We start from the raw sequence: 20,685 nt of genomic DNA on the forward strand, positions 1-20,685 counted from the left end.
TTCCTGAGCAGGCTGTCCCCTCCTAAGGAAGATGCAGAGCAGTTTGTCGGGTTTTGTATTTTTAGCAGGTTTAGAAAAACCTGCCCAAGTTATTTTTGAAGCCTGTGGTATGTTTGCTCACAAAAGCGTCCCAGCAAACTGTCAATATTAAGTCAGCTTAAACCCAACCCACTCCCCAGGGACCAGGCAGAAAAGCATCCCTCAATTTCTGCTGGACCGAGAAACACAAACGGGGAAACTGCTTCAGGGACACCCTCACCCCACTCTCACGCTGAAAGATAACATCACCAATATTTGAAACCTTCTTTGTTTTGGAAATGCTGTCATGTGGAGTTAAGTGGACTGCAGGAAGCAAGCAAGGTTACATTTTATCCCGTTCCTCCCACACTTTGCATAACTCACCCAGAAACCCAAAGAGGATAAACATCTAAACATTGTCCTCGGGGCCTTTTGTTTGTTTGTAAGGCAATCTGACAATTTTTTGGCCTGTAAACTTTTCAGAGCAGAAATGCATCCTTTTGTGTCTGGAGGAAGCCAACTGTGGGCCCAGCTCTTCCCCAAGATCTCTGGGCAGAGCTGTAGTGTGCTTTGAAACGTTCTGAACTGGGTTGTGTGTTAAATTGGCTCTTCAACCCTTCTGCCCCGCCTCCATTATCTACTGGCCTGGAAAAGAAGGACGGAGGACAGAACAACACCCCCAAAAGACAGTTATGGGGAAGGGCCTGGGGGGGCAGGGGGGCATCAATCCAGCCTTGCTCACCTGCCTGCCAGGGAGAGGATGAAGGCTTGTGGCCTTCTGAGATGGACCTGCCACAGAAAAGGACAAGACATAAAGACACTGCTGGGTCTGGAGCAGAGAGGGCAACAGTAGGCAAAGGAATGGGTCCAAGTTATGATTCACTTTGTAAAACACAAGCCATGGTCTCTATGCCACGAGCCAAGAAGTTGTGAGAGTCTTACAATAACCCAGCTCTTACTCCTCTTCCGTTCCCAGCTGGGAGGCCCCGGCGGCGTTGAGGCATCCGAGGGATGTGCTCTGGCCGGTGCAGCCTGAGTGTCCCTCTCCAGGGTATGCGAGGAGGGAGCCGCTGCTGGCTGAAGTCACGCACGTGGCCAGGCGCTTCCTCTCCCGGACTGGGGGCAACGTGCAGCTCAGTACTGGGACATCTTCCCTGAGCTGCCAACTTTCCAAAGCAACCCTTGACAAGGTACGTCAGGCAAAAGTGAGGGATGAAGTGTAAAACCAGCTCCTACATAGCCTAAAATCTCAAGTGTCAAGCACAGGCAGCTCCCAGTGAGAAAGTTTAACTTTTATGCCAAGCCTCAATCAAAAATCCTGACAGTTAATTTTGGAGTTATACAAGGAGCAGCCATTTTTCCCCATTTCTGAAACGAAGGAGCTGTCATCTGGGGACGCTCTGATATACAGGGCTGAGAGGTAGCAGCTGGCAGCTGTGGGAGCCCAGCGCAGAGTCTCTGCACACTGGTTTAGCCAGACTCCAAGACGCAGCTGCAGGCAGATGTCATCTCGTCCCCTCACTTTCACGTGCATGAGTACTGCAGATTCTACTCCTGCCACGACTTCATTTCACTGGTAACTTCAAAATGCAAATCAGTCCAAGAGAATAATTTTCATGATGACACAAACACAAATACAATAATAGAGCAATTTCCATTTTGGTATTTCCACAAGTTATAGTACAGCAATGTGATAGTGCATACCTAGCTCATTCTTCTGCAAAGATACTGAATCTATGCATTCCCTCAGTTTACAGTCAACGCTGAAGGCACACACTCCCCACCCCAAGAAGTCAAGCAAGACCAAATTCTTCCTGGTCTTAAGAGAAGTATCACAGACGACACCCAACAGTACCGTCAACTGATTGGGCAGTCACACTGCTCATATCATATTAACCTACTCCCAAAAGTAAAGGTCAAAATATCAAAGCTTACTCCAGTCCTGGTTTTTGGCTAAGGAAAAATTTCTTTTTTCCAGTGACATCTACACCAACAGATGTCTTTTCTGCACAGGGCAATTCAGGTTCTCAAACTGCAGGTGTTTTTACAGCCTACATGTCCAAATATTAACTTTATCTTAACCTAACTTTATAACTGAAGTTGAACAAGACATTTGATGTACTACACTGTTTCCATAACAGAATACCATGTGTGTGACTGTTTGAAAGGTTTATTTCTATCTTCATAAATACATAATTTTCTAGACACTGTGCAAGGCACCAAAAAATTAAGTAAAATCTTTTCTTTTAGAGTATTTTAATCTCTTTTGACTCAATGAAGTAAATAAGAATCTGAAACCACCTATTTGCCAATTACAAGCCAGCAGTTAAGGCAGGTACCATTGATACAGTGCATGAATTTTCTATTGCAGTTATTTAAACAAGCAGTGTTTTACTATAGAAGTGCATATACAAACTGAATTCCAAACACCAGCAACCCAAGATAGGCACCTAGTTATGAAATTTCCTTGTATGTGTAGTAGAATGCCAAAAGTTCTGCCATAAAGTGCAAAGACTATGGACAATAACACTTTCTTTTGAGCATTTTGATACCAGTAACATAATACAACTGCTAAACATTTATAAATGTGGTTTCCATTACAAAAACATGTTCCACATAAAAGCTTCATAATACAATCCAGAAACAGAACTTGTGCGTGTACATATTTTAAAAGTTGAAGCTGTACTGGCATACTTAGGTACCGGGTATATATTTGCTGACCTCTACAGACACACACTAAATTTATAACCAATTTACATGTACAGTCAAAATCATTCCGCTTTGAGCACCGTGATATCCACTGAGTTTTTCCATTTGAGTGACAATGTGCGACATCCGCCCTGGTAATCTGCAACCGAGCATTGCCTGTAAGATGAGCTGGTTCACAGCTCTCACCCAGCCCTCCCCATAAATGGAACCTAAAATTAGTGTCTTCCCAACACAAGCACATGTCAGATGTGGACAAATACATTCATGGTCCCAAACTTAAAACAACTGGTAAGAATTTCACAGTGATCTGGTTAAGGAAGCACGAAGACAAATGATTATGTTTAGGAAGAAAATTGCCTTAAAACTCAAATGAAGCTAAACTGTTATATGATGAGAAGCTAAAGGAACAAAGTATTAACCAATTAGAAAAGTGGCTCTTTCCCAACTAATAACAAAAAACCTACAGCAATAAACTTAGGGTCCTACTGCTGCAGCAGCCTTTGAGGTAGGTGGTGATGGCTTAAACCGAGGTAGGTAAAGTCCAAACTTGTTTTCAATCCCTGCAAAAGTGGCAACTGCCAATTTATAACCACCAACATGGTCAGGGTTAGGAGCAGGGAGCGTGATCCTAGATTTAGGTACTGGCTCTGATCCAGCTGGTTTTCTGCAAAATAATAAAAATAATAAATTAATTTCCATAGAGTAAAACCAGTATTTACAAAAAGCTTCTCCATAAAGTAGGCTGAATGAGACATCTGAGTGTACCTCCCAGTAAGTAAATTAAGTGCTACAATGTAATGAGAAATACCTTGTTTTAAAACCTTCCAGAACAGTTAGGAGCCTTTATGTTTTGATTGAGTATGGTCAAATCCAGATAAAATTCGTAGAGCATTAATCAAAACTGCAGCATAGGGGAGCAGGGGTTCCTAAGTCTCTGCTACAGTGCATAACCAATCCAGGAACCTAGTAGAGTTGAAGTAGTTTTTGCGGTGATTTTCAAACTACTGTCCCCTAAGTTTTGCAACGGTCTGCAGCTGCTGCTGGGATCACAGCAATATGCACATCCATCTGTACTGTCAACAAAGACGGAAGGCAGAGCTGAAGCTCCAACAAACAGGTTTTGGACTTGGTGACACCCATAGACTTTTTCTGGATGCCAAATGTCTTGCCTAATCAGGGCCACAGCTCCTCCACGAAACTAATGAGGACTAATGCAGAGCATATCCTGACCTGGCAGGCGTCACATTTCCCCTGCAATTATATCCCCAGCCCGTTATTTAGCCTCTCACTGTCTCTGTTTACACTAACACAGGTCTCCAGCTTGAAACAGTGATATAAAAAGTGGTAATGTCTTGCTGTAAAACGGGTCCTGGCATAGCATCCTAACCTCCACCAGTGTAGTGTGGCTTAAATAATATTTACAAAGCCTTTGCAATATGTCCTCCATAATAGCAAGACCCTGACTCTGACATGCTGAGGGGCACCAAGACCACCAAAACCTACATAGAAACAAGTGCAGCTTCAGGGTCCCAGGCAGACAGCACATACTTACACTCCCCCGAAGTCCACGTAAAACCATCTCTGCAGTAGCTCGTAAGTCACCAGAGTTACACCAAACTGAGGAGAAGATCGAAATACACGAGCTTGAAAGAAAAGAAAAGAGTTCCTAAGTGACAAAACCACAATCAGAAATCACTTTGTAATCAAAGCTCCTTTACACACCTCCTGCTCCTTTCCACAGAGCCTTTGGACCTTCCTCTCGAAGAATCTTTGCAAAACAGTCTACAACGCCGCTGTAGGTGGTCTGTCCTGCCCGGGCTGCCACCTGTAGCCGTGTTTTGATGACATCCGCAGGGGTTACCAGAGAGGCTGCAGGCATACCTACGCAACACAAAAATCATCGGGTGGGGATCACTCATTTGTCACGTATGCTACACACCTCACTTACCCAGGGGTGACCGTGCCTTGCGTCCTTGTACCAGGAGAATCCGGCCACGGTTGATTTAAGTAGAAGCTGGAAAGGAAAACTAGCAACAAGAGGCAGCCGTTGTGGATGTGGCTTCACCCAGAGAGAGCTTCTCCTATGGGAGCAACCATATCACATGCTTCCTGCCGAGCTGGGAGGCATAGGCTGGATTTTTCAGCACTAACCAGAAACTTGCATCGTTAATAAACACAAAGTTTTTGGAGGTGAGATCGATCTTTCCTTTTCACGCCTCTCTGTGGTTCCTGGCATTCTGGTTGCACACTGTGCTAGAACAGCCTGTACATGCACACTCCCCCCATGCAGCAATGGTACTGAGAACCAGATAATGCCCTGCATGCTCAGTAAAGCATGAGATCTAAGGTTTAAAAAAAGGGTCATTCTTCTCATGAGGCATGGCAGACTGCTCAGCTGCAAAGCCACAGCTGACATCCTCAGCAGAACATTTGGAGGAAGATTTAAATTTACCCTGACAGATAATCAACTGAAAGAAAAAAACCACCAAATTACCAATGGGTGGTATTTCTAAAATAATTTCTATCCAAACTGGGGCTGCCCATGTTTAATTTTTTTTTTTTTTTTTTTTTAAAAAAAAGGGCGAAAAAAGCACTGAGACTGGACCCAAAAGACACTGTCTCTTATGGTTTTATACTTTTCCATTCTGCATCTGTTCCAAACCAACTTGGTCATATGTAGATGCATAAATCTCCTTTGCTTTTTTTTTTTTAGGCTTAATAATTCTGTAACAACTTTTCTCCAAACCAGCATGGTCTGGCTTCAAGCACCAGAGCACCCTTCATGCAGACTGCTCTGAGAGATGTAAGCATGTGCGTATCACCAAAATAAGAACTCCTCTTCCCCTCCCAGACCCCCCAAAATAACGCACACAGTGAACTAGAACAGTGGTCAGTCTGGCAGGCAAGTGCTAAAACCCAGTAAAGATTTCTGAACTCCAGAAATGTTGAAATTCCTCTTTGCTTAGCCTTACCCACACCAGGATATTGGTTGAGTCTTCAATTTAAAGCTGGACTTTTGTCCTTCAAAAGCCAACCAATGTTTTCAAGGAAAACCAAAAGATATACTTAGAAACAATTCTGCTTACTGCCCACTGACTTCCACCTCCTTATTCCTCATCCCTTATTACTGAGGATATTTTGCAGTTAAAGATGTTTTTAATCCTGTTTTTAGGAGCTATGGGTATAGGACAAAAATTTACAGGTCGCTGCTGTGAGAAGCTTACAATCAAAATGAGACAAATGGCACAGCAGGAGCTGACATTAAAAAAGAGGAGTGAGGGGAGCAGAAGGAAGTTCATGGAGGCTATAATCAGATGGAGCAAATTAAGAGGGGTCCTGTAGCTGATAATGGAATCACCTCCTCAGAAAATGATGTGGTACAACAGGTTGAGACATCTGGTGAACAGTGAAAGCCAGAAGCAGATCAGGATAATGTGTGCCTGACAACACAAAAAGGAAGAAAATATACCCAGCACAAGAAATACCCACTGGCAAAGGACACAGGTGAGCACTTGAACATCCCAGCACCACGGGCTGTGGGAAGGTGGAATTTCCCACACCCAAACAGAGCTCATGCACATGTCTGAAGTCCGATGGCCAGGTGAGATCCCCAGCCAGAGCAGAGACATCAGCCCAGAGACTGAGCCAGCGTTTCAGAGGTGGTGGGGTTTATGTTTTGTCTTCCCCTTGACTTTCTTGTGGCAAATGAGAGCAGACACAAATGCACCCACCATGCTTTACTTGTAGCAAATAAAAGAAATTTCTTGTTTTTGTAAACAGTACGGTGAGTGTTGCATCTTTAACACTGTAATTTGCTCATGAGAGTTAACCTAGGACGGGATTCACAGGAAGCAGTGGATAAAATTCACATTATAGCTAGTTTGGTAAGCTATCAGCAACAATAAAGACTGCTTCTGTGCCTGAACTTCAAAGGGACGGTTATCTCAGTCTGCAATCACCTGACAATGGCTAGAAAGAGAAAAATAGGAAAATCTAAGAAATTACTTGGCTTAAAAATGCCAGCTTATGTTTCAAGTCTGTAAATACGATCTAAAGTTCAAAAATTGTTTTGTTCCATTAAAACAGGTGAGAAATAAGCTGGCTGTAAGCTCCTGTTAGGTACTTGGAGGCTGGCTCTGGTTTGGGGTGGGGGAGGGTAGGGGACAAGGGGGCTTTAAGCATCAGTCATTTGAACACAAGCTGGTTTTCCTAGTGTCAGGTCAACTCCTCCAGACTACGAGCTATTGAATACAGAGCTATATGCTTCAATAAGACAACATAAATGACCTTAGCTATATCCTAAGACCAGATACTGGCTATAACATGTTCCTGCTCCTCAAGATACATAGCCCCATGTATAACCCTGACCAAGAACAGTTTCCCTAGGGAGAATCAAGCTTAAATTCCAGCAAGAAAAACATAGCTAAACCACTATCTGTGCTGGATTCATGCCACTCCATCATTTTTCTCACCCAGCAAGTCACAGCAGCCTGTCAGGGGCCATACTGGAGGAAGAACTCAGCTCCAGCTTGGAGAGACCAAGCAGCTCCTGATGAACACAATGGAAATACCTGCTGATATGAGCCCTCCTGCTTGCTACTCACCCCCCAAAGGTTCTGTTGTACAATTTTCAAGCCCATTTCCTTCCTGAAGGGAAAACCACAGACATAGCAAGAGCAGGACTCTCAAGCTGCCCGCTACAGTAGGCAGCTACCAAATGGTTGTCACCTTTGGGTGCAGAAGCTGGATGCCGTGCCAGGGACCAGCTACACAGCAGATGCAAAGGCCAGCTGAGGCTACAAAGCATGTCTCTGTCTTTTCACTTACACTCGGGCACACTCAAGTTAAATGCATCTGTGACAAGTTAAGCATGATTTGGCTGTCCTATCTGCTATGTAACAAACAGGCAAGAGCTCAAGATGACACTGAGCACCTCTGCCATATTTGGGTACACTAAGAATCAGCAACCTGTGGAACAGCAGAAAGGTTTTCAAGCTTTTCCATTTTGTTTAATATTAAAAAATATATAAGGGTAAAATCCTCATGAAATCAAGTAACTGCATAGGATACTATGGGCGGCACGGAAATATCATCATGTTACGTCATTGTGTTTGGAGAGCTGTACTACTAGAATGGCTTTTGGACTCCATACACCAAAATTCAAAATTCTTTTGATCATAAAGAATTTCAGAAATGCCATGATTTTATTTATAAACCATTTCAATAAAACTTTACCAGTCAGTCAGACACAGACAAAACCAGCACAGTAATTTCACAAGGAATGATGATATATGATAACAAAACATCAGCACTTAAATCTTTCCCTTTCTTTTACCTCCTGAACATATTGATTATACCAGGAACTTACAGTATCTTTACTTTTAACAGCAACTAAATCTACAGCATAGTAGTTTTCTGTTATTTGGGCATGAGGTTGCAAAATGCAGTATAGCTGCATATAGTTCTTTTGAACTTTTCAAAGTTCTCACTGCCGTGACTATCGCACTGCAGGTGCAATACAGTCCAATGAAAAAGAAATTTGGGCGCTTACCAGCTATTGATCCAGCCAAGAGCAGATTTCCAGGGCTAACTCTCCCATCTTCATTTGCAAATGAAGCTTTCAAATGAGCGTAACAGGGGAAGTAAATCGCAGAGAAGGGGATGTCACGCAAAAAACATGCCTTAGCACCCTGTGTTAAAAAAGAGAACAAGATTTGAGAATGAGCAAATTTAATATGATGAACTATGAATATAAGAGAACAGAGCAACATTGTATTTTTGTTTTGTTGCAAAGGTCATTTTCCCTCTAAAAAATTTTGAGATCCATGTATTTCACCCTGCTGAGGAGTGTCTCTGTATTGTTTATTGGTTCAGTAGTTTCTGTCATTGCATTTATCTTGTCTGCTTGTTCTCCCTCACTCCCTAGTACTGTAGTTATTTGCTGGTAATGGAGAAAATGTCATGTGTTGGAGTAAACTCTGATAACACCCTTGCAAAATTTTAAATAGTTGATATTGTCACCATCTACCTGTAGTGGGAGTTTAGGATGTGTCTGAAGTAGATTGAGCCACAGGACAAGTCTGCCTCCTCTCATTCCCACTTACAATAAATACTTCAGGGAAAACAGTGCCCAGCCCATGCATCTACGCAAGACACTGTAATTGATAATACAACATATATCAAGGGAAAGAGGGTAAGAAACAATAGTAGGGCCATAACACTAACACTTTCACAGAACAGTAACAGGATTATTTACTTACGATTTTTAAAGTTCAAGTTATCTGGGATACAGTTTGTTTCAAATAAGTTTCAGGTCTTACTGTTAAATTTGCCTTGCTATCAATTTGTGTAAGTGGTACAAACAGCCAACAAAGTTACCAATAATACAGCTGGTTTCAAATCTAAGAGGGTGGCAAACAGGCCAGAAAAGTTTTGGGGTAGCAACATGCAATCAACTGTTTTCCAAGTATGGGGGAAAGCAAAAAACACCACTAGGGAAGGTCAATGACAATAAAATACCAAACATCCATGCTCCAACAGTAAAAGGGACTTGCAATCTGCCTTTCCTCAACACAGAGATCCAGAGGACACAAGAGTCTGAACACACCGAGACCAGCAGGAATGCACAAACAGGCGATGGCTTTCGAAAATGGGTAACATCTTTCAAGCTTGAGAAAGAGATGGTTCATGGATGAGCCTAAAGCCTCTTCTCTCTGAAGCAAGGGTGGAGTCGTGGTGAAACTGCTTGAGGTTCATCCATGAGCCCTCCTGGGGTGCCCTTGTTACTGTACTTCTCTTGTGTACAGGTCTACCGGGGCATGGCTCAGTGCCAGATGTTTCACAGGGGACATGCTAATATTCACAGAATTTAATGAAATCTAAGGATATTCCTGGACATATCTGTAAGCTCAGCTTGTACTATAACAGCAGTTAAAATACAGTGCTTTTCCAAGCTGGATACCGGTTACCAAGCAAAGACACAAGAGCTGCAAGGTGTCAGAAAAACTGAAAAGTCGCCTTTCAGCACAGCAAGGCAGGGGCAGGCGAGCAGGATGTGTGACGGGAAAACCAGGTCCTGCGAGCCAGTTCACAGGAGATGCTAATAAAAGCAGTCTGCAGTCAGAGAATGCCTCTAAGAAAACAAAGATTTACCTAAAAAACAGCCATTAGATCTTCTAGTCAGACTCTCTGTGTGTCACAGACTCAGTTACTGAACGTGGTGAGCACAACGTGCTCTGCTCCAACCCCAGCTGCTTTCCACCATGCTTTCTCAGCTTATTTCTTGACACTTTCAGACTGAGAACTGACTGCTTCCCCCAACAGTCCATTCGGAGGTTAATGACTCCTGCTGTTCAGACCCTTTGCCTTGTTGCTTAACATAAATCTGATTTATGCTGTCAGTCGCTGGTTCTCAGTGCCATAAAGGAACTTGAAGCACTGCCGGAGTCCACTGTTCGACTGCCCTGAATGGGGTTATCAGCCATGGAACAAAGCGATGCTAGGCTAGAGTCTCCTCTCAAAATTACCTGCAAAGCCCATACAAACTTTTCCTTAAAGGCACAGAGAAGGTGAATCTTTTGCATTCACCAGAGACACAAGAATTCTGGCCTCTCGTGCGCAACAGGAGCCCATTTTACAGTTTACATTTAATCTTCACATAAAAAGAAAGGACTCGGGTTTTACCAAGTTCTGTATAAAAACCCAACTTTTAATGATCAAATATCTGCACTGTATTTACCCCATAGAAAAATTATGAAAGTCACTAAAAAAACATTCACAGACCAACATGGTTTCTTCAAAGATTTATTTTTAGAACATGCTTTTCCTCAGAGCAAATCTCACTGCCTTTGCCCTTGGGGCACATTACTTTTATTTTCTTTGCAATGTTGTCATTAAACACTGCACACATTTTTTTCCTCCACATTTTTTTCATACTGAAATATCTCAACATAGTTAAAATAACTTAGGAAATCAATATTAAGTCCAAATGCAAGCAACTCTTAACTCAACCCAAGCTGCTAATATTCCCCCCCCCCCTTCATTAAAAGGCTCCTTTTCACAGGCAGAAATGGCATATTGTTAATATCACTAATAATATACGTAGGTACGCAGAGAGGGAGGGATGTCCATCAACTCAGCTCAGTGTAAACAAAACCTGGATCAAAACTTGGATCCACTTTAATAATAAGCCAGCTTGGCTCCGGTCCAGCATCGCAACAGTCTAAAGTTTCCCCCCATCGTTCCGTTTAAAGTCTGGGAAAGCATGTTTAAAAGCAGGCCTCATTTAACTTCAAGTTAATCATCCGCAACCAGCCTAGGCCAATTAGGACGGCTTAGGGAGATTGGCCACAGTATCTTGAAAAGCAAAAGAAACATTTATTTTACTTCTTGCACCTTTTTGATGTGGACAACGTGCTGAAAGCCAAAAGGAGTTTTAATCAATCCCCAGAAAGCTGTAAGGATCATCCGCCCAAGTTTATTCTGGCAGCCAAGGTGCAGACCTGCCAGGCATGAAATTGTTGGGAGATCCTGCACACCATGACATGCGCCTCCCTCACACAACAGCCAGTTGGCTCCCATCTTCAATCTCTTTAATAACCTTAAAGCTCTTAATCTCGGATAGTATCTCACTGAATAAACCAGCAGAGGAAAAAAACCCTGATTGTCAAAGATTCAGATAAATAAGCCCAAATCAGTGCTGGGGCAGGTTCTTTAGCATGCTAATTCCTGCTTATACCAGCTCTACCTGCAAATAAGGCTCTAAACAAACTATTTCTACTACAAGGAGAGGGTAATTATACTGACAAAGGCACCTCTGTGTCGGGTTGGGCAGAAGGAGCCGGCAGGTCTGGGAGACGCAGGCTTAACCTAGTCTCCTGCAGTGAATGCACATTGTCTAGTGCAGGGGGAAAAATGCCAGACTGGGGGGACCTAGCAGCATTCAAGACAACAGTGGTGCACCTTGTCTGAGAGGGTTATTTAATGCTTCTGGCACCTGTACTTACAGCCACCCCCTCTTTTTCTCCTTTACAGGTTTAGAATTTATTTGGCATGTATAATTGTTATTTTGATCCTATAGCTACAAACAATAGGCAGCATGTCATTTCTTGATCATTTTGCATTCTTCTTGGGCTTTACTACAGACTTAACCCTTTGGAATTGGAGCCCTAACAGCACCGAACAGGTTTTGTAACAGTCAGTCAAATATTACTGGCATTTGCTTTCAAGGGCTGTAATTTTTTCTACTGTAAAATGACATCGCCTTAGAAGCTGCTATAGGTTTTTATTCACGAGTATTTATACCAACCAAAATATGAAACTGATTTAGCACATCAAGTAAGAGGAATAAAATGCTGATTTAAAATGCTGTGCCAGCAATTCAGTTTCAGTTTGCATACAGAAACTGTAGCACTGCTTAGCTGGAAGGGCTATTTTTTTGTTATTTCAAATAAATCTCTGAAGAGCAGGTTCTCACATATGAGAACATAGTCACAAATAGGCACGGTGGAGGCAAATTAATGTAACTTAAAACTTTTACTACTCTGTTTCGTATGTTTATCGTCCTGCTGTAAACCCACAACTTCAAGAGGTGAAATAACTCAGCTGTTATCAAAGCTACCAGCTGTGAGCTTGGTACACATCCTGTCACCTGAGATTACACTTTCTTGTTCAATGCACCAGAAGCCTGTTTATGAAGTTGATAAATTAAAAAATTAAAAAAAAATAAAAAAAAAGGAGAAGATACTTTTGGAACTTTTTCTGACTAGTTTTGGAAATGCAAACTGTGTTGGCGCTATCAGCCAAAGCACAGATCTGAGCTAAATACTTTCTAGTAACTGTAATCATAAACATTACCGCAACCAACGTATCCTTTCCTCAGAGAATCGTTTACTACCATATTATTTACTGTCTTCTTGGGATCACAGAATAACTTTGTTGTGCAAAATTATGGAGTGGCGCTGTCTGTTATGCTGTAAAGCACTATTCAGAATGATTATTTATAAAAAGAGTAATTAAACATTTTATGGCAGATATTATATGGATATGAGTTACTATGATGTACAAAATAAGTAGGTGCACTTACAGTGTGTACTTACACGAGCACTTTAAAGATGTGTTTCAAAACCAATAGAATATACATTCAACTGACTTTAACGAGACTTTATCCATATTACTGTGTAAGACAGGCCAAAGACAGAAAATATATTAGCTAACCTTGTATGATTACTTCAATATTCAACCGTGACCAGAAATAAAATAAAATCTATTAAAAATACTGAAAATCAGAAATGTATTCTTGCCCATTTCTGCCAACACAAATGATATTTTTGCGTTAGGCTAAATGATATTTTCCCCAACTGGGATATGTTGTCTCTATATTTTTTAAGAATAGCTGTCATCTACAGAACATCTGTAGCTAAAGAAGAATTTACTAGTCCTAAACTTCCATGCCCTGGTGCTTTCACAGCAACAATTACTGGCACAAAGAAGACAAATAGAGGAAACAAATTCCTTCTGCAAAAGTGCTCTTATGTGCCTCCCCGAAGGAGCAGCTGGGTTTTGAGAAGTACAATGTTTTAAAATACTTATTTACACAAGAAGTTCAGAGTTTTAGACAAAGGCAGAAAAAAAATATTTGCTTTCTAGCTTTAAAGAACTACAGGGGTTCAACCCAGCAGTTAGCCTAACGAGTTGTGTGTGTGTCAAATCCTTTTATTGCTGGAATTAACATGCATTTTTATTTCTAAACTGCATATCATTACAGAATTGCGAGTATCTGAACACCCAGTGAAGCTGCAGTGATTCTGGGAGGAAGCTTTGACTTTAAGTTGTTGTACTTACTATGATGAACTGAAAAAGGTTTTTCCAGACCTACTGGTCTTTAGTTCTTCAGCAGGGAAAGAAGAGGAGAGGCAACCTAAATGATCTGACCTGGACCTCTATGCACTGTGATAGCAATTTTCCCCCAAATAAAAACTTTCATAGTTACAAATGTACACCAAGATAATACTGATCTTCAAGGAGTCTCCTCAAAGCAGTAGGATGGTTCATTCCACTGTGCAGAAGGATGAGCAACCATGTCAGAAGGCAAGCATGGATGAACAGGGACTTGTGATTGAGCTCAAATGCAGAAAGCAAAAAAGATGCAGAGGTGGCTATGGGCTGCCCAGGAGAAATACAGAACCACTGCCTGGACATGCAGCAATTGAGTCAGAAAAGCCAAGGGTCAGCTGGAGTTGAATCTAGTAAGGGATGGGGGTGGGGTGGGCTGGGGTGGGGTGGGGGTGAGCAGGGAAGGGTGTTTGGAAGCACATCAGCAGCAAAAGGACAACTAAATAAATTGTGAGGCTGTTGCTCCGTGGGGGCAGGAAGCCTAGTGACAAAGTACATAGAAAAGGCAGAGAAATTACCTTTGCCTTGTTTTTTACTAGTAAAATCTGCCCTCAGACCTCTCAGCTCCATGAGTTTACCAGAAAAGTCTGCAGGAGCACAGCATTACATACAGACAGAGCACTTAAGCCATCTGCACATACGTAATCCATGAGACCAGAAGAGATACCTCCAATGGTGCCAAGATAGCTGGCTGATGTGAGGCTGTTATTACCTTCAAAAGGTCAAGTCAGTCAAGGGCGTTCTGATGACTAGAAAAAGACAAACGTCACACCCATCCTGAAGAGCAAGAAGGAAACTCTGGGAAACTACAAGATGTTTGGGAACACCTCTGTCCCTGAGAGGTTTATGAAGCAAATGCTCCTGGAAGCCATTTCCAAACATATGAAGGGTAAGAGAGAGATTGGGAACAACCAATGTGGATTTACCAAATCATGGCTGACCAACCTGTTTGACAGACTTGTGGATGAGGGTAAGCAATGGATGTTGTACACCCTGACTATGAGTAAGGCTTTTGAGATGATCTGACATAGTATGTCCATAGCTGCACTCTCAGCAGATCAGTGGATGATACTGAATTGGGGGAGTAGCTAGTGTGCTATAGGGCAAGGCTGCTATTCAGGTAGACCTTCACAGGATGGAGAAACAGGCTGGCAAGAACATTATGAAGTTCAAATCAGCAAATGCAAAGTCCTGCATCTGGATTGGAACAGCCCTATGCAGCAATATGGGCTAAGGCTGTGTGGCTGGAAAGCAGCTTTGGAGAAAAAGTCTGGAGGGCAGTAATGACCAAGTTGAGTATGGGTCAGCAATGCCTCTGCAGTGAAGACAGACAGCCACACTCTGGGCTGTAAGTGGCAAGGGTGCAAGGGATGTGATTATTCTCCTCCATTCAGTACTGGTGAGACCAGATCTGGAGTCCTGTGTCCAGTACAAGAAAGATGTTGCCACGCTGAAATAAGTCCTGTGCCGGGCCATCAAATCAGCTGGGTAACCCATGATATATGAGAAGAGGCCGAGGGAACTCAGTGTGCTCAACTCTGAGAAAATCAGGCTAGGGGAAGACCTTACTGCTTTCTTCAACTACTGAAAGGGAGAGTGCAGGGAAGACAACTCTTCTTGGAGGTGCACAGTGGAAGGATTAGAGGCAATGCACAGAAGCTGGAACTTGGCCAGCTCCCATCAGGCATTAGAATAGGGTGAGGTTTTTTTGGGTTTTGTTTGTTTGTTTTAAACCATGAAGGTGGTCAAATACTGGGTCGGGTTGCCCAGATGACCTCCAGACTGGCTTTCAACACAAATGATTCTGATTCTAACATCAAGTCTGCAAGTAGAGTGGAGGACAGAATAGAGAGCTGTCAGAGTAGTACTGTGAATTGTTTTGTGTCACTAGCACAGTAGAGCACCATGTTAACGTCAATGACTGACCCAAAAGAATACTGATCTCACTAATATAGAGAGGCATCAAACATACACAACACAGCTTCTTGGTGATCCTCAAAAAGCTATTCATTTGGTCTAGAATGCTGGAATAATAATGATCATAATCAATACAAGATTCACTCAGCTGGATGCAAGAAGGATTTACATAGCATTTCCCTTGTTAATTTGTTGACATGAAATGCAAGATTTATTTGTCTGTGTCTTGGTTTTCTCTGTTAATGCAAAACAGGAACACTGAACTTACCTGTATCGGGGGTGCATGGACATTTTATTTTAAAATCCACAGGAAGTGCTTCATAGGTAAAAATTAATACAAAATATAAGAATTCAAACAACAAGCAGTAGATCTTGTTAAGACATGCAGGAATTTGCCTCATGAAGCTAAGAGCGACATACGTAATTCACATCTTCTGGCTGCAGTTATAATTAATGAAAGTACATTCTTTCTTGCTGACTACCTATATAGGACTCTTACAGGTTTTCACCCAAATTTCAGCACGAAAGATTCACAGGAACTAAGCAGATGCCGGATTGATCTATAGTGGCAAGGACAGCTTTCAAGATGATTTATTTCTGCTGGGAAAAGAGAATTTTCACTGCTGCCCTTGCAACACGGTAAACAAAACAGAACCAAAGTGGAGCAAGAGAAACTGAAAAGCCATTGTGCGGCAGACTGGATGACCAGTCCTGATTTAAGCTTTGTAACTTATCGACACAGAAGTAAACTCACATAGAAGAGCAATGGAAACACTTCAGCTCTACTATGAGCTTGCAGACTGACTGGTAATGTTCTCATTCATCACAAAAAACCACAACTGCTTAAAAATATCTGTGCTCCTATTTTGAAAAATTATCATTATGGTAATATTAGTTTCAAGTTAACAACACATCTTCTGGGCTCCTCCTTCCTGTTAAATATGTGATATCCCTCCATTTATTCTATGTCTACAACAAGTCTATTTTTTCCACTGTTGGCAGTACAGACAAATCACTGATCGTTGCTCTCTGTGGATTTCAACAGCCAACCCTTAGGTTGAGGGAATCCCTTTTCTTCTCATCTCAAAGAAAGACCTTTAAGGAAATTCTGTAAGCAACAGAGGATCCTGTCCCTCTGCACAGCTTCCCGTACAATCTCATGCTACTTGGCCTCATCTAGACATTGGCTATCTTCACCCTTTTCAGGGACACAGCACTACAGGCACTTGATATCCATTAATCCAAACATAAGAAGTGAATTATTCGGGTGGTCAGTGGTGGAAACTGCTACAGAAAACTGCAGTCAACCCTTTTAATAGCAGTTTTATAAGAATTTCTAAGTCAAGGGGAGAAGAAGGAACATTATAGTCTTGAACCAAAACTGATGGAGTAGTTAATTTTAGTTGGGTTTGCTTTCTTTTAGCCACAAAGGGGAAAAAAAAAATAAATCAGACCATAACAAACAAACAAGTTTTTTATCAACTATGAAAAACTACATTTAAATTTTGGATTGTTAAACATTTTTTTACAAGAAAACTAGGAAGAAAATATACATCCATTTATTTAAAATGAAAATGCCTGAAATGAAAAGTCTAGAATTTTGCTTTCAAAACATGCAAAAGAAAGTTAATCTGTTGGTCCTAAATAACAGCTAAAATAGACCAGTGTTTAAACAGCTGGAATACTTACAAGAAGGCCCATTAAGTCTATAAAGAAACTCACAAATATTCACAAATAAAACTGTTTTCTAAAGGAACTACCTATTCTTATTCTTCTGCAGCAGTATGTATGGAGTCTTACCTAGATCTACTACAATAACTACATCCAGGGCTTGAGATAAAAACCTTCTGTCTTGAGACACAAAAGACAAAGCTAAAACAAAGAAGGTGAAAATTAACAGCTGTTCAAAAGCATGAAAAATACTAATAGACACAAAATCCTCATGCCTGTTTTATAGTTTTAAAGCTAATTTGACTTGTTAAGAGTACAGGGAATCCAAATATACCGAGATATTTCAGTTCTTATTAGTAGAACATTTATTATTATTTGATGTTCACGTGGTCATTGTACTCATAAAATTAATATACTAGAAGCACCACCAGGGAATGTAGCACCTACATAATCTAGTCTCACCTGAAATTCACTGTAGACCACTGGTATCTCTGGCTAGCATTTACTAGGGCTGGTGACTTCGATACAACGAGTTATTAATCCCTACCTGGCCTCCCCAGCACTGCCAGCTTCAGCACAAGCATTCAGGAGAGGACTGCTTTTGTCTCCAGCACTGCTGTTCCACAAGCCCCTCAAGGCAGTATAAAACTCCTCTGAAACAGACAGATGGATTCCCCGTGCCATGAAGCCATTCGCCCCTTCGCCTGGGTACAACCATTCTGAGCAGCTACAGAGTGAGCTGGTATGAATTCAGAGTAAACTAGGCTGTAAGCAGGAGGAGGCTTTAGTTTTTAATGAATTTCCTGCTCCAGATCTTTATATGGCAGCATCAACACTCTTGCTGGCATACTGGAGAGAGGGCAGACAGGATTGCCTTTTTTCTTTGCTACAGTGCCAGAGCATTTGGTGGACAACAGCACCAACCTGCCCAATGTCAGAGCTAGTCAGGACTAAGGGTGCACCTGGACACAAGCTTTCCGACATGGCTTGTGCTCTGCTGGGTGGATGACTGTGATTGTCAGGTTAAGTTCTCTAGTTTTGTCAAATCAGTCAAGTTTTTGTAGGCACTGAATCCAAATTGGACATAAAAAAGGACATGAACACAAGGAGTGGGGTGGAGAGGTGGAGAGAGACAGAAACAGAGACAACAGAAGAGTTTAAGCGAAATAAAACCCTTCCATGGCTTTTTTTGTGGAGGTAAATGGACCTAATGAGCCAGCAAAACTGTGTAGCTAAATAACTGCCTGTTTCAATGCAACATAGTGCTATAACTAGCTCCTATTCAGCTGTATTTCTTACAAGTATTAACCAAGTATCTACTCTAGAAAACAGAAATAATAATACATTAATTACATTTAAAAGTGGAAAAATGTAGCAAATTCTGCTCAGCCACCAAGAACAGGTATTCAGGGGAAAAAAATCTAAAAAATGCTAACTTTAGTAAACTAGTTCACGTCTCTTTCTTATTTTTACTAGTCCAAGTAAAAGTCAGTAGCTGCCCTCCATTCCTGCAGAGCCTCAGGGATGCAGACTGTTTACCATATCCATGTTTTCAGCTGTAAATGTTGACCTGATCAACACTATAATGCCATTTACTAGGAGTTTACACAATAGCATCAGCTTCAGTGAAACACCTAAAAAATTAGCAAGTCAATTTAAAGGGAAAAACAACTCCCCATTAAATCCCATTCAGACCTGCAACTTCTCTCCAGGCCAAAACATACATACATCTACTAAGGGGCAGGCGTCCTCTTTGTAATGTTAACAGAACAATTTAAAAGGACTGGATGCTTAAAAATGGAGATGAAATTTAAATATTCCATCTCATGGGGCTCATTTGGTGGTTTCTGAAGCATCTTCAGTTTACAGTTGTACTGTTGTAAATAAGAAACAGAGGAATACTGCCTGCTGCACTGGAAATACAAATGGGTAGTGCAAAAAGCTTCCTCCGGAGAAGCAGGCTGCAGAATCTGAAGAAACACCATGTGGTGCTCTGCAGTACATGGCACTCATCACAGGTTTTTTTTCAATACTGTGTACAATGGCTATCTCAAAGTACTTCAGAACCTTTCATACTCCCCCATATCTAGTCTCCTTCACCAAAAAGTAGAAGGCGAAATGTTAATCCTTTAATTTATTTGCAGCATACATCCTATTAGATTCAACAGAAGTTGCTTCTAATCCTGATGCAGTCTAACATTAACCTAACTTTATTTCTACATATTTAGATACCTATGTGAGGACAGTAATGCAGAAAGTAGAACTGCAGAGTTTGTAGTATACACTCATAAAAGCAGCTTTTCCTGATATTATTTGTGGCCATGTTCTTCTATAGTAGCAAGGGCAAGCTTGCTTTAAGGGTTTATTTTTATGCTAAGCTCCCACTGTCTGTATTTCTTCACTACTATTGTGCTGCAATTAATTCCCATCACCAAATTAACAATGACATCTGGGAAAGTTGCTGAATAAAACACAGAAGAGCAAAAGCACCGCTCCAAAACTGTAAGCTCTATATTGTGAAGCGGATGAAAATAAGTTTATTTTTACACCCAGAAGAACATCAGGAATCACAGACTAATCCTCTGTGAACAATACTTGCACCTGCTGAAGTGAGAAAAGAAGTCTTAATAAGATTCACAATAACCACGTGCTCAAAAACATGAGACAATTTCTTCCCTTAGTTAGAAATGAAAAACTGAGATACGCTATCACATAATAAGGAAGAATCTTTTTTAAAGTACAATTACGTACACCTGTGAAAGTTTCTGAGAACAATGAAATTATGTTTTGATTTGAAATATTCATAACTGGCTTTTAATGCACATACATATTAAAAACCCCATACCTTGTAGAGACCAAAGAAGCCCAAGTCCCGTAATACAGTGAGGGCACTAACTCGTGGACCAGTAGTAATTTCTCCAGCCACCTGTAATCGAATTTTGACAATTTCCAGTGGATTGGTAAAGATCACTTGAGAACCTCCAGCCTGAAATTAAAAGTGGAAGGCAGTACATTAACCCATTACATTATTTGCAGTGTACATCCTGTTATATTCAAGAGAAGACATTTTCAATCCTGTTGCAGTCCATTAAGCAATTAGCAGACAAGAGTTTTAGTATTAGTTAATAAACTGCAGCTCACAAGGTAAGAAACCTACACCACCACCCCCCACCACAATTCCACACCCCCCCATCTGAGATGAGTGGTCAGGGAAACCAGACGAAGCAGGTCAGCCACTGCAGGACATCAGACAGACACTCACTCAATTCTTGCTGCAAGAATACATTCACCAACACCAATTTATGCAAAACTGACAAGCCAAGAACACGGTAAAGCAAGTAATGAAGTGAAAGGAAGAATTAGTAACTAAGTAAAGAAACTGAGATGTGCATGCCAGGACTTAGAAAGTGAAAACATACTACTGAAGAGTGTAAAAGTCTGACAGAAGTTTATTCAATTTTGGCATGAGTTCATAAA

The 20,685-nt window shown here is 41.4% G+C and overlaps 1 protein-coding gene across 4 annotated transcripts in view; it reads right to left on the bottom strand.

Annotated features, from left to right (window-relative positions):
• Positions 1–1,356: 1,356 nt before the first annotated feature.
• SLC25A13 (solute carrier family 25 member 13) overlaps positions 1,357–20,685 on the bottom strand; it is a 102,985-nt gene continuing 83,656 nt past the window's right edge. For all 4 annotated transcript variants that reach the window (XM_074900319.1, XM_074900320.1, XM_074900318.1 and 1 more), the window contains 5 exons: positions 20,054–20,194; positions 8,279–8,417; positions 4,450–4,608; positions 4,280–4,370; positions 1,357–3,391 (listed from right to left, as the gene is read on the bottom strand). In XM_074900319.1, the coding sequence (XP_074756420.1) occupies positions 3,202–3,391; positions 4,280–4,370; positions 4,450–4,608; positions 8,279–8,417; positions 20,054–20,194 (720 nt within the window). In that variant the 3' untranslated portion in view covers positions 1,357–3,201. The remainder of the gene's footprint in view (positions 3,392–4,279; positions 4,371–4,449; positions 4,609–8,278; positions 8,418–20,053; positions 20,195–20,685) is intronic.

This window comes from Athene noctua, chromosome 2 (genome assembly GCF_965140245.1).
Source record: "Athene noctua chromosome 2, bAthNoc1.hap1.1, whole genome shotgun sequence".
NCBI lineage: Eukaryota > Metazoa > Chordata > Aves > Strigiformes > Strigidae > Athene > Athene noctua.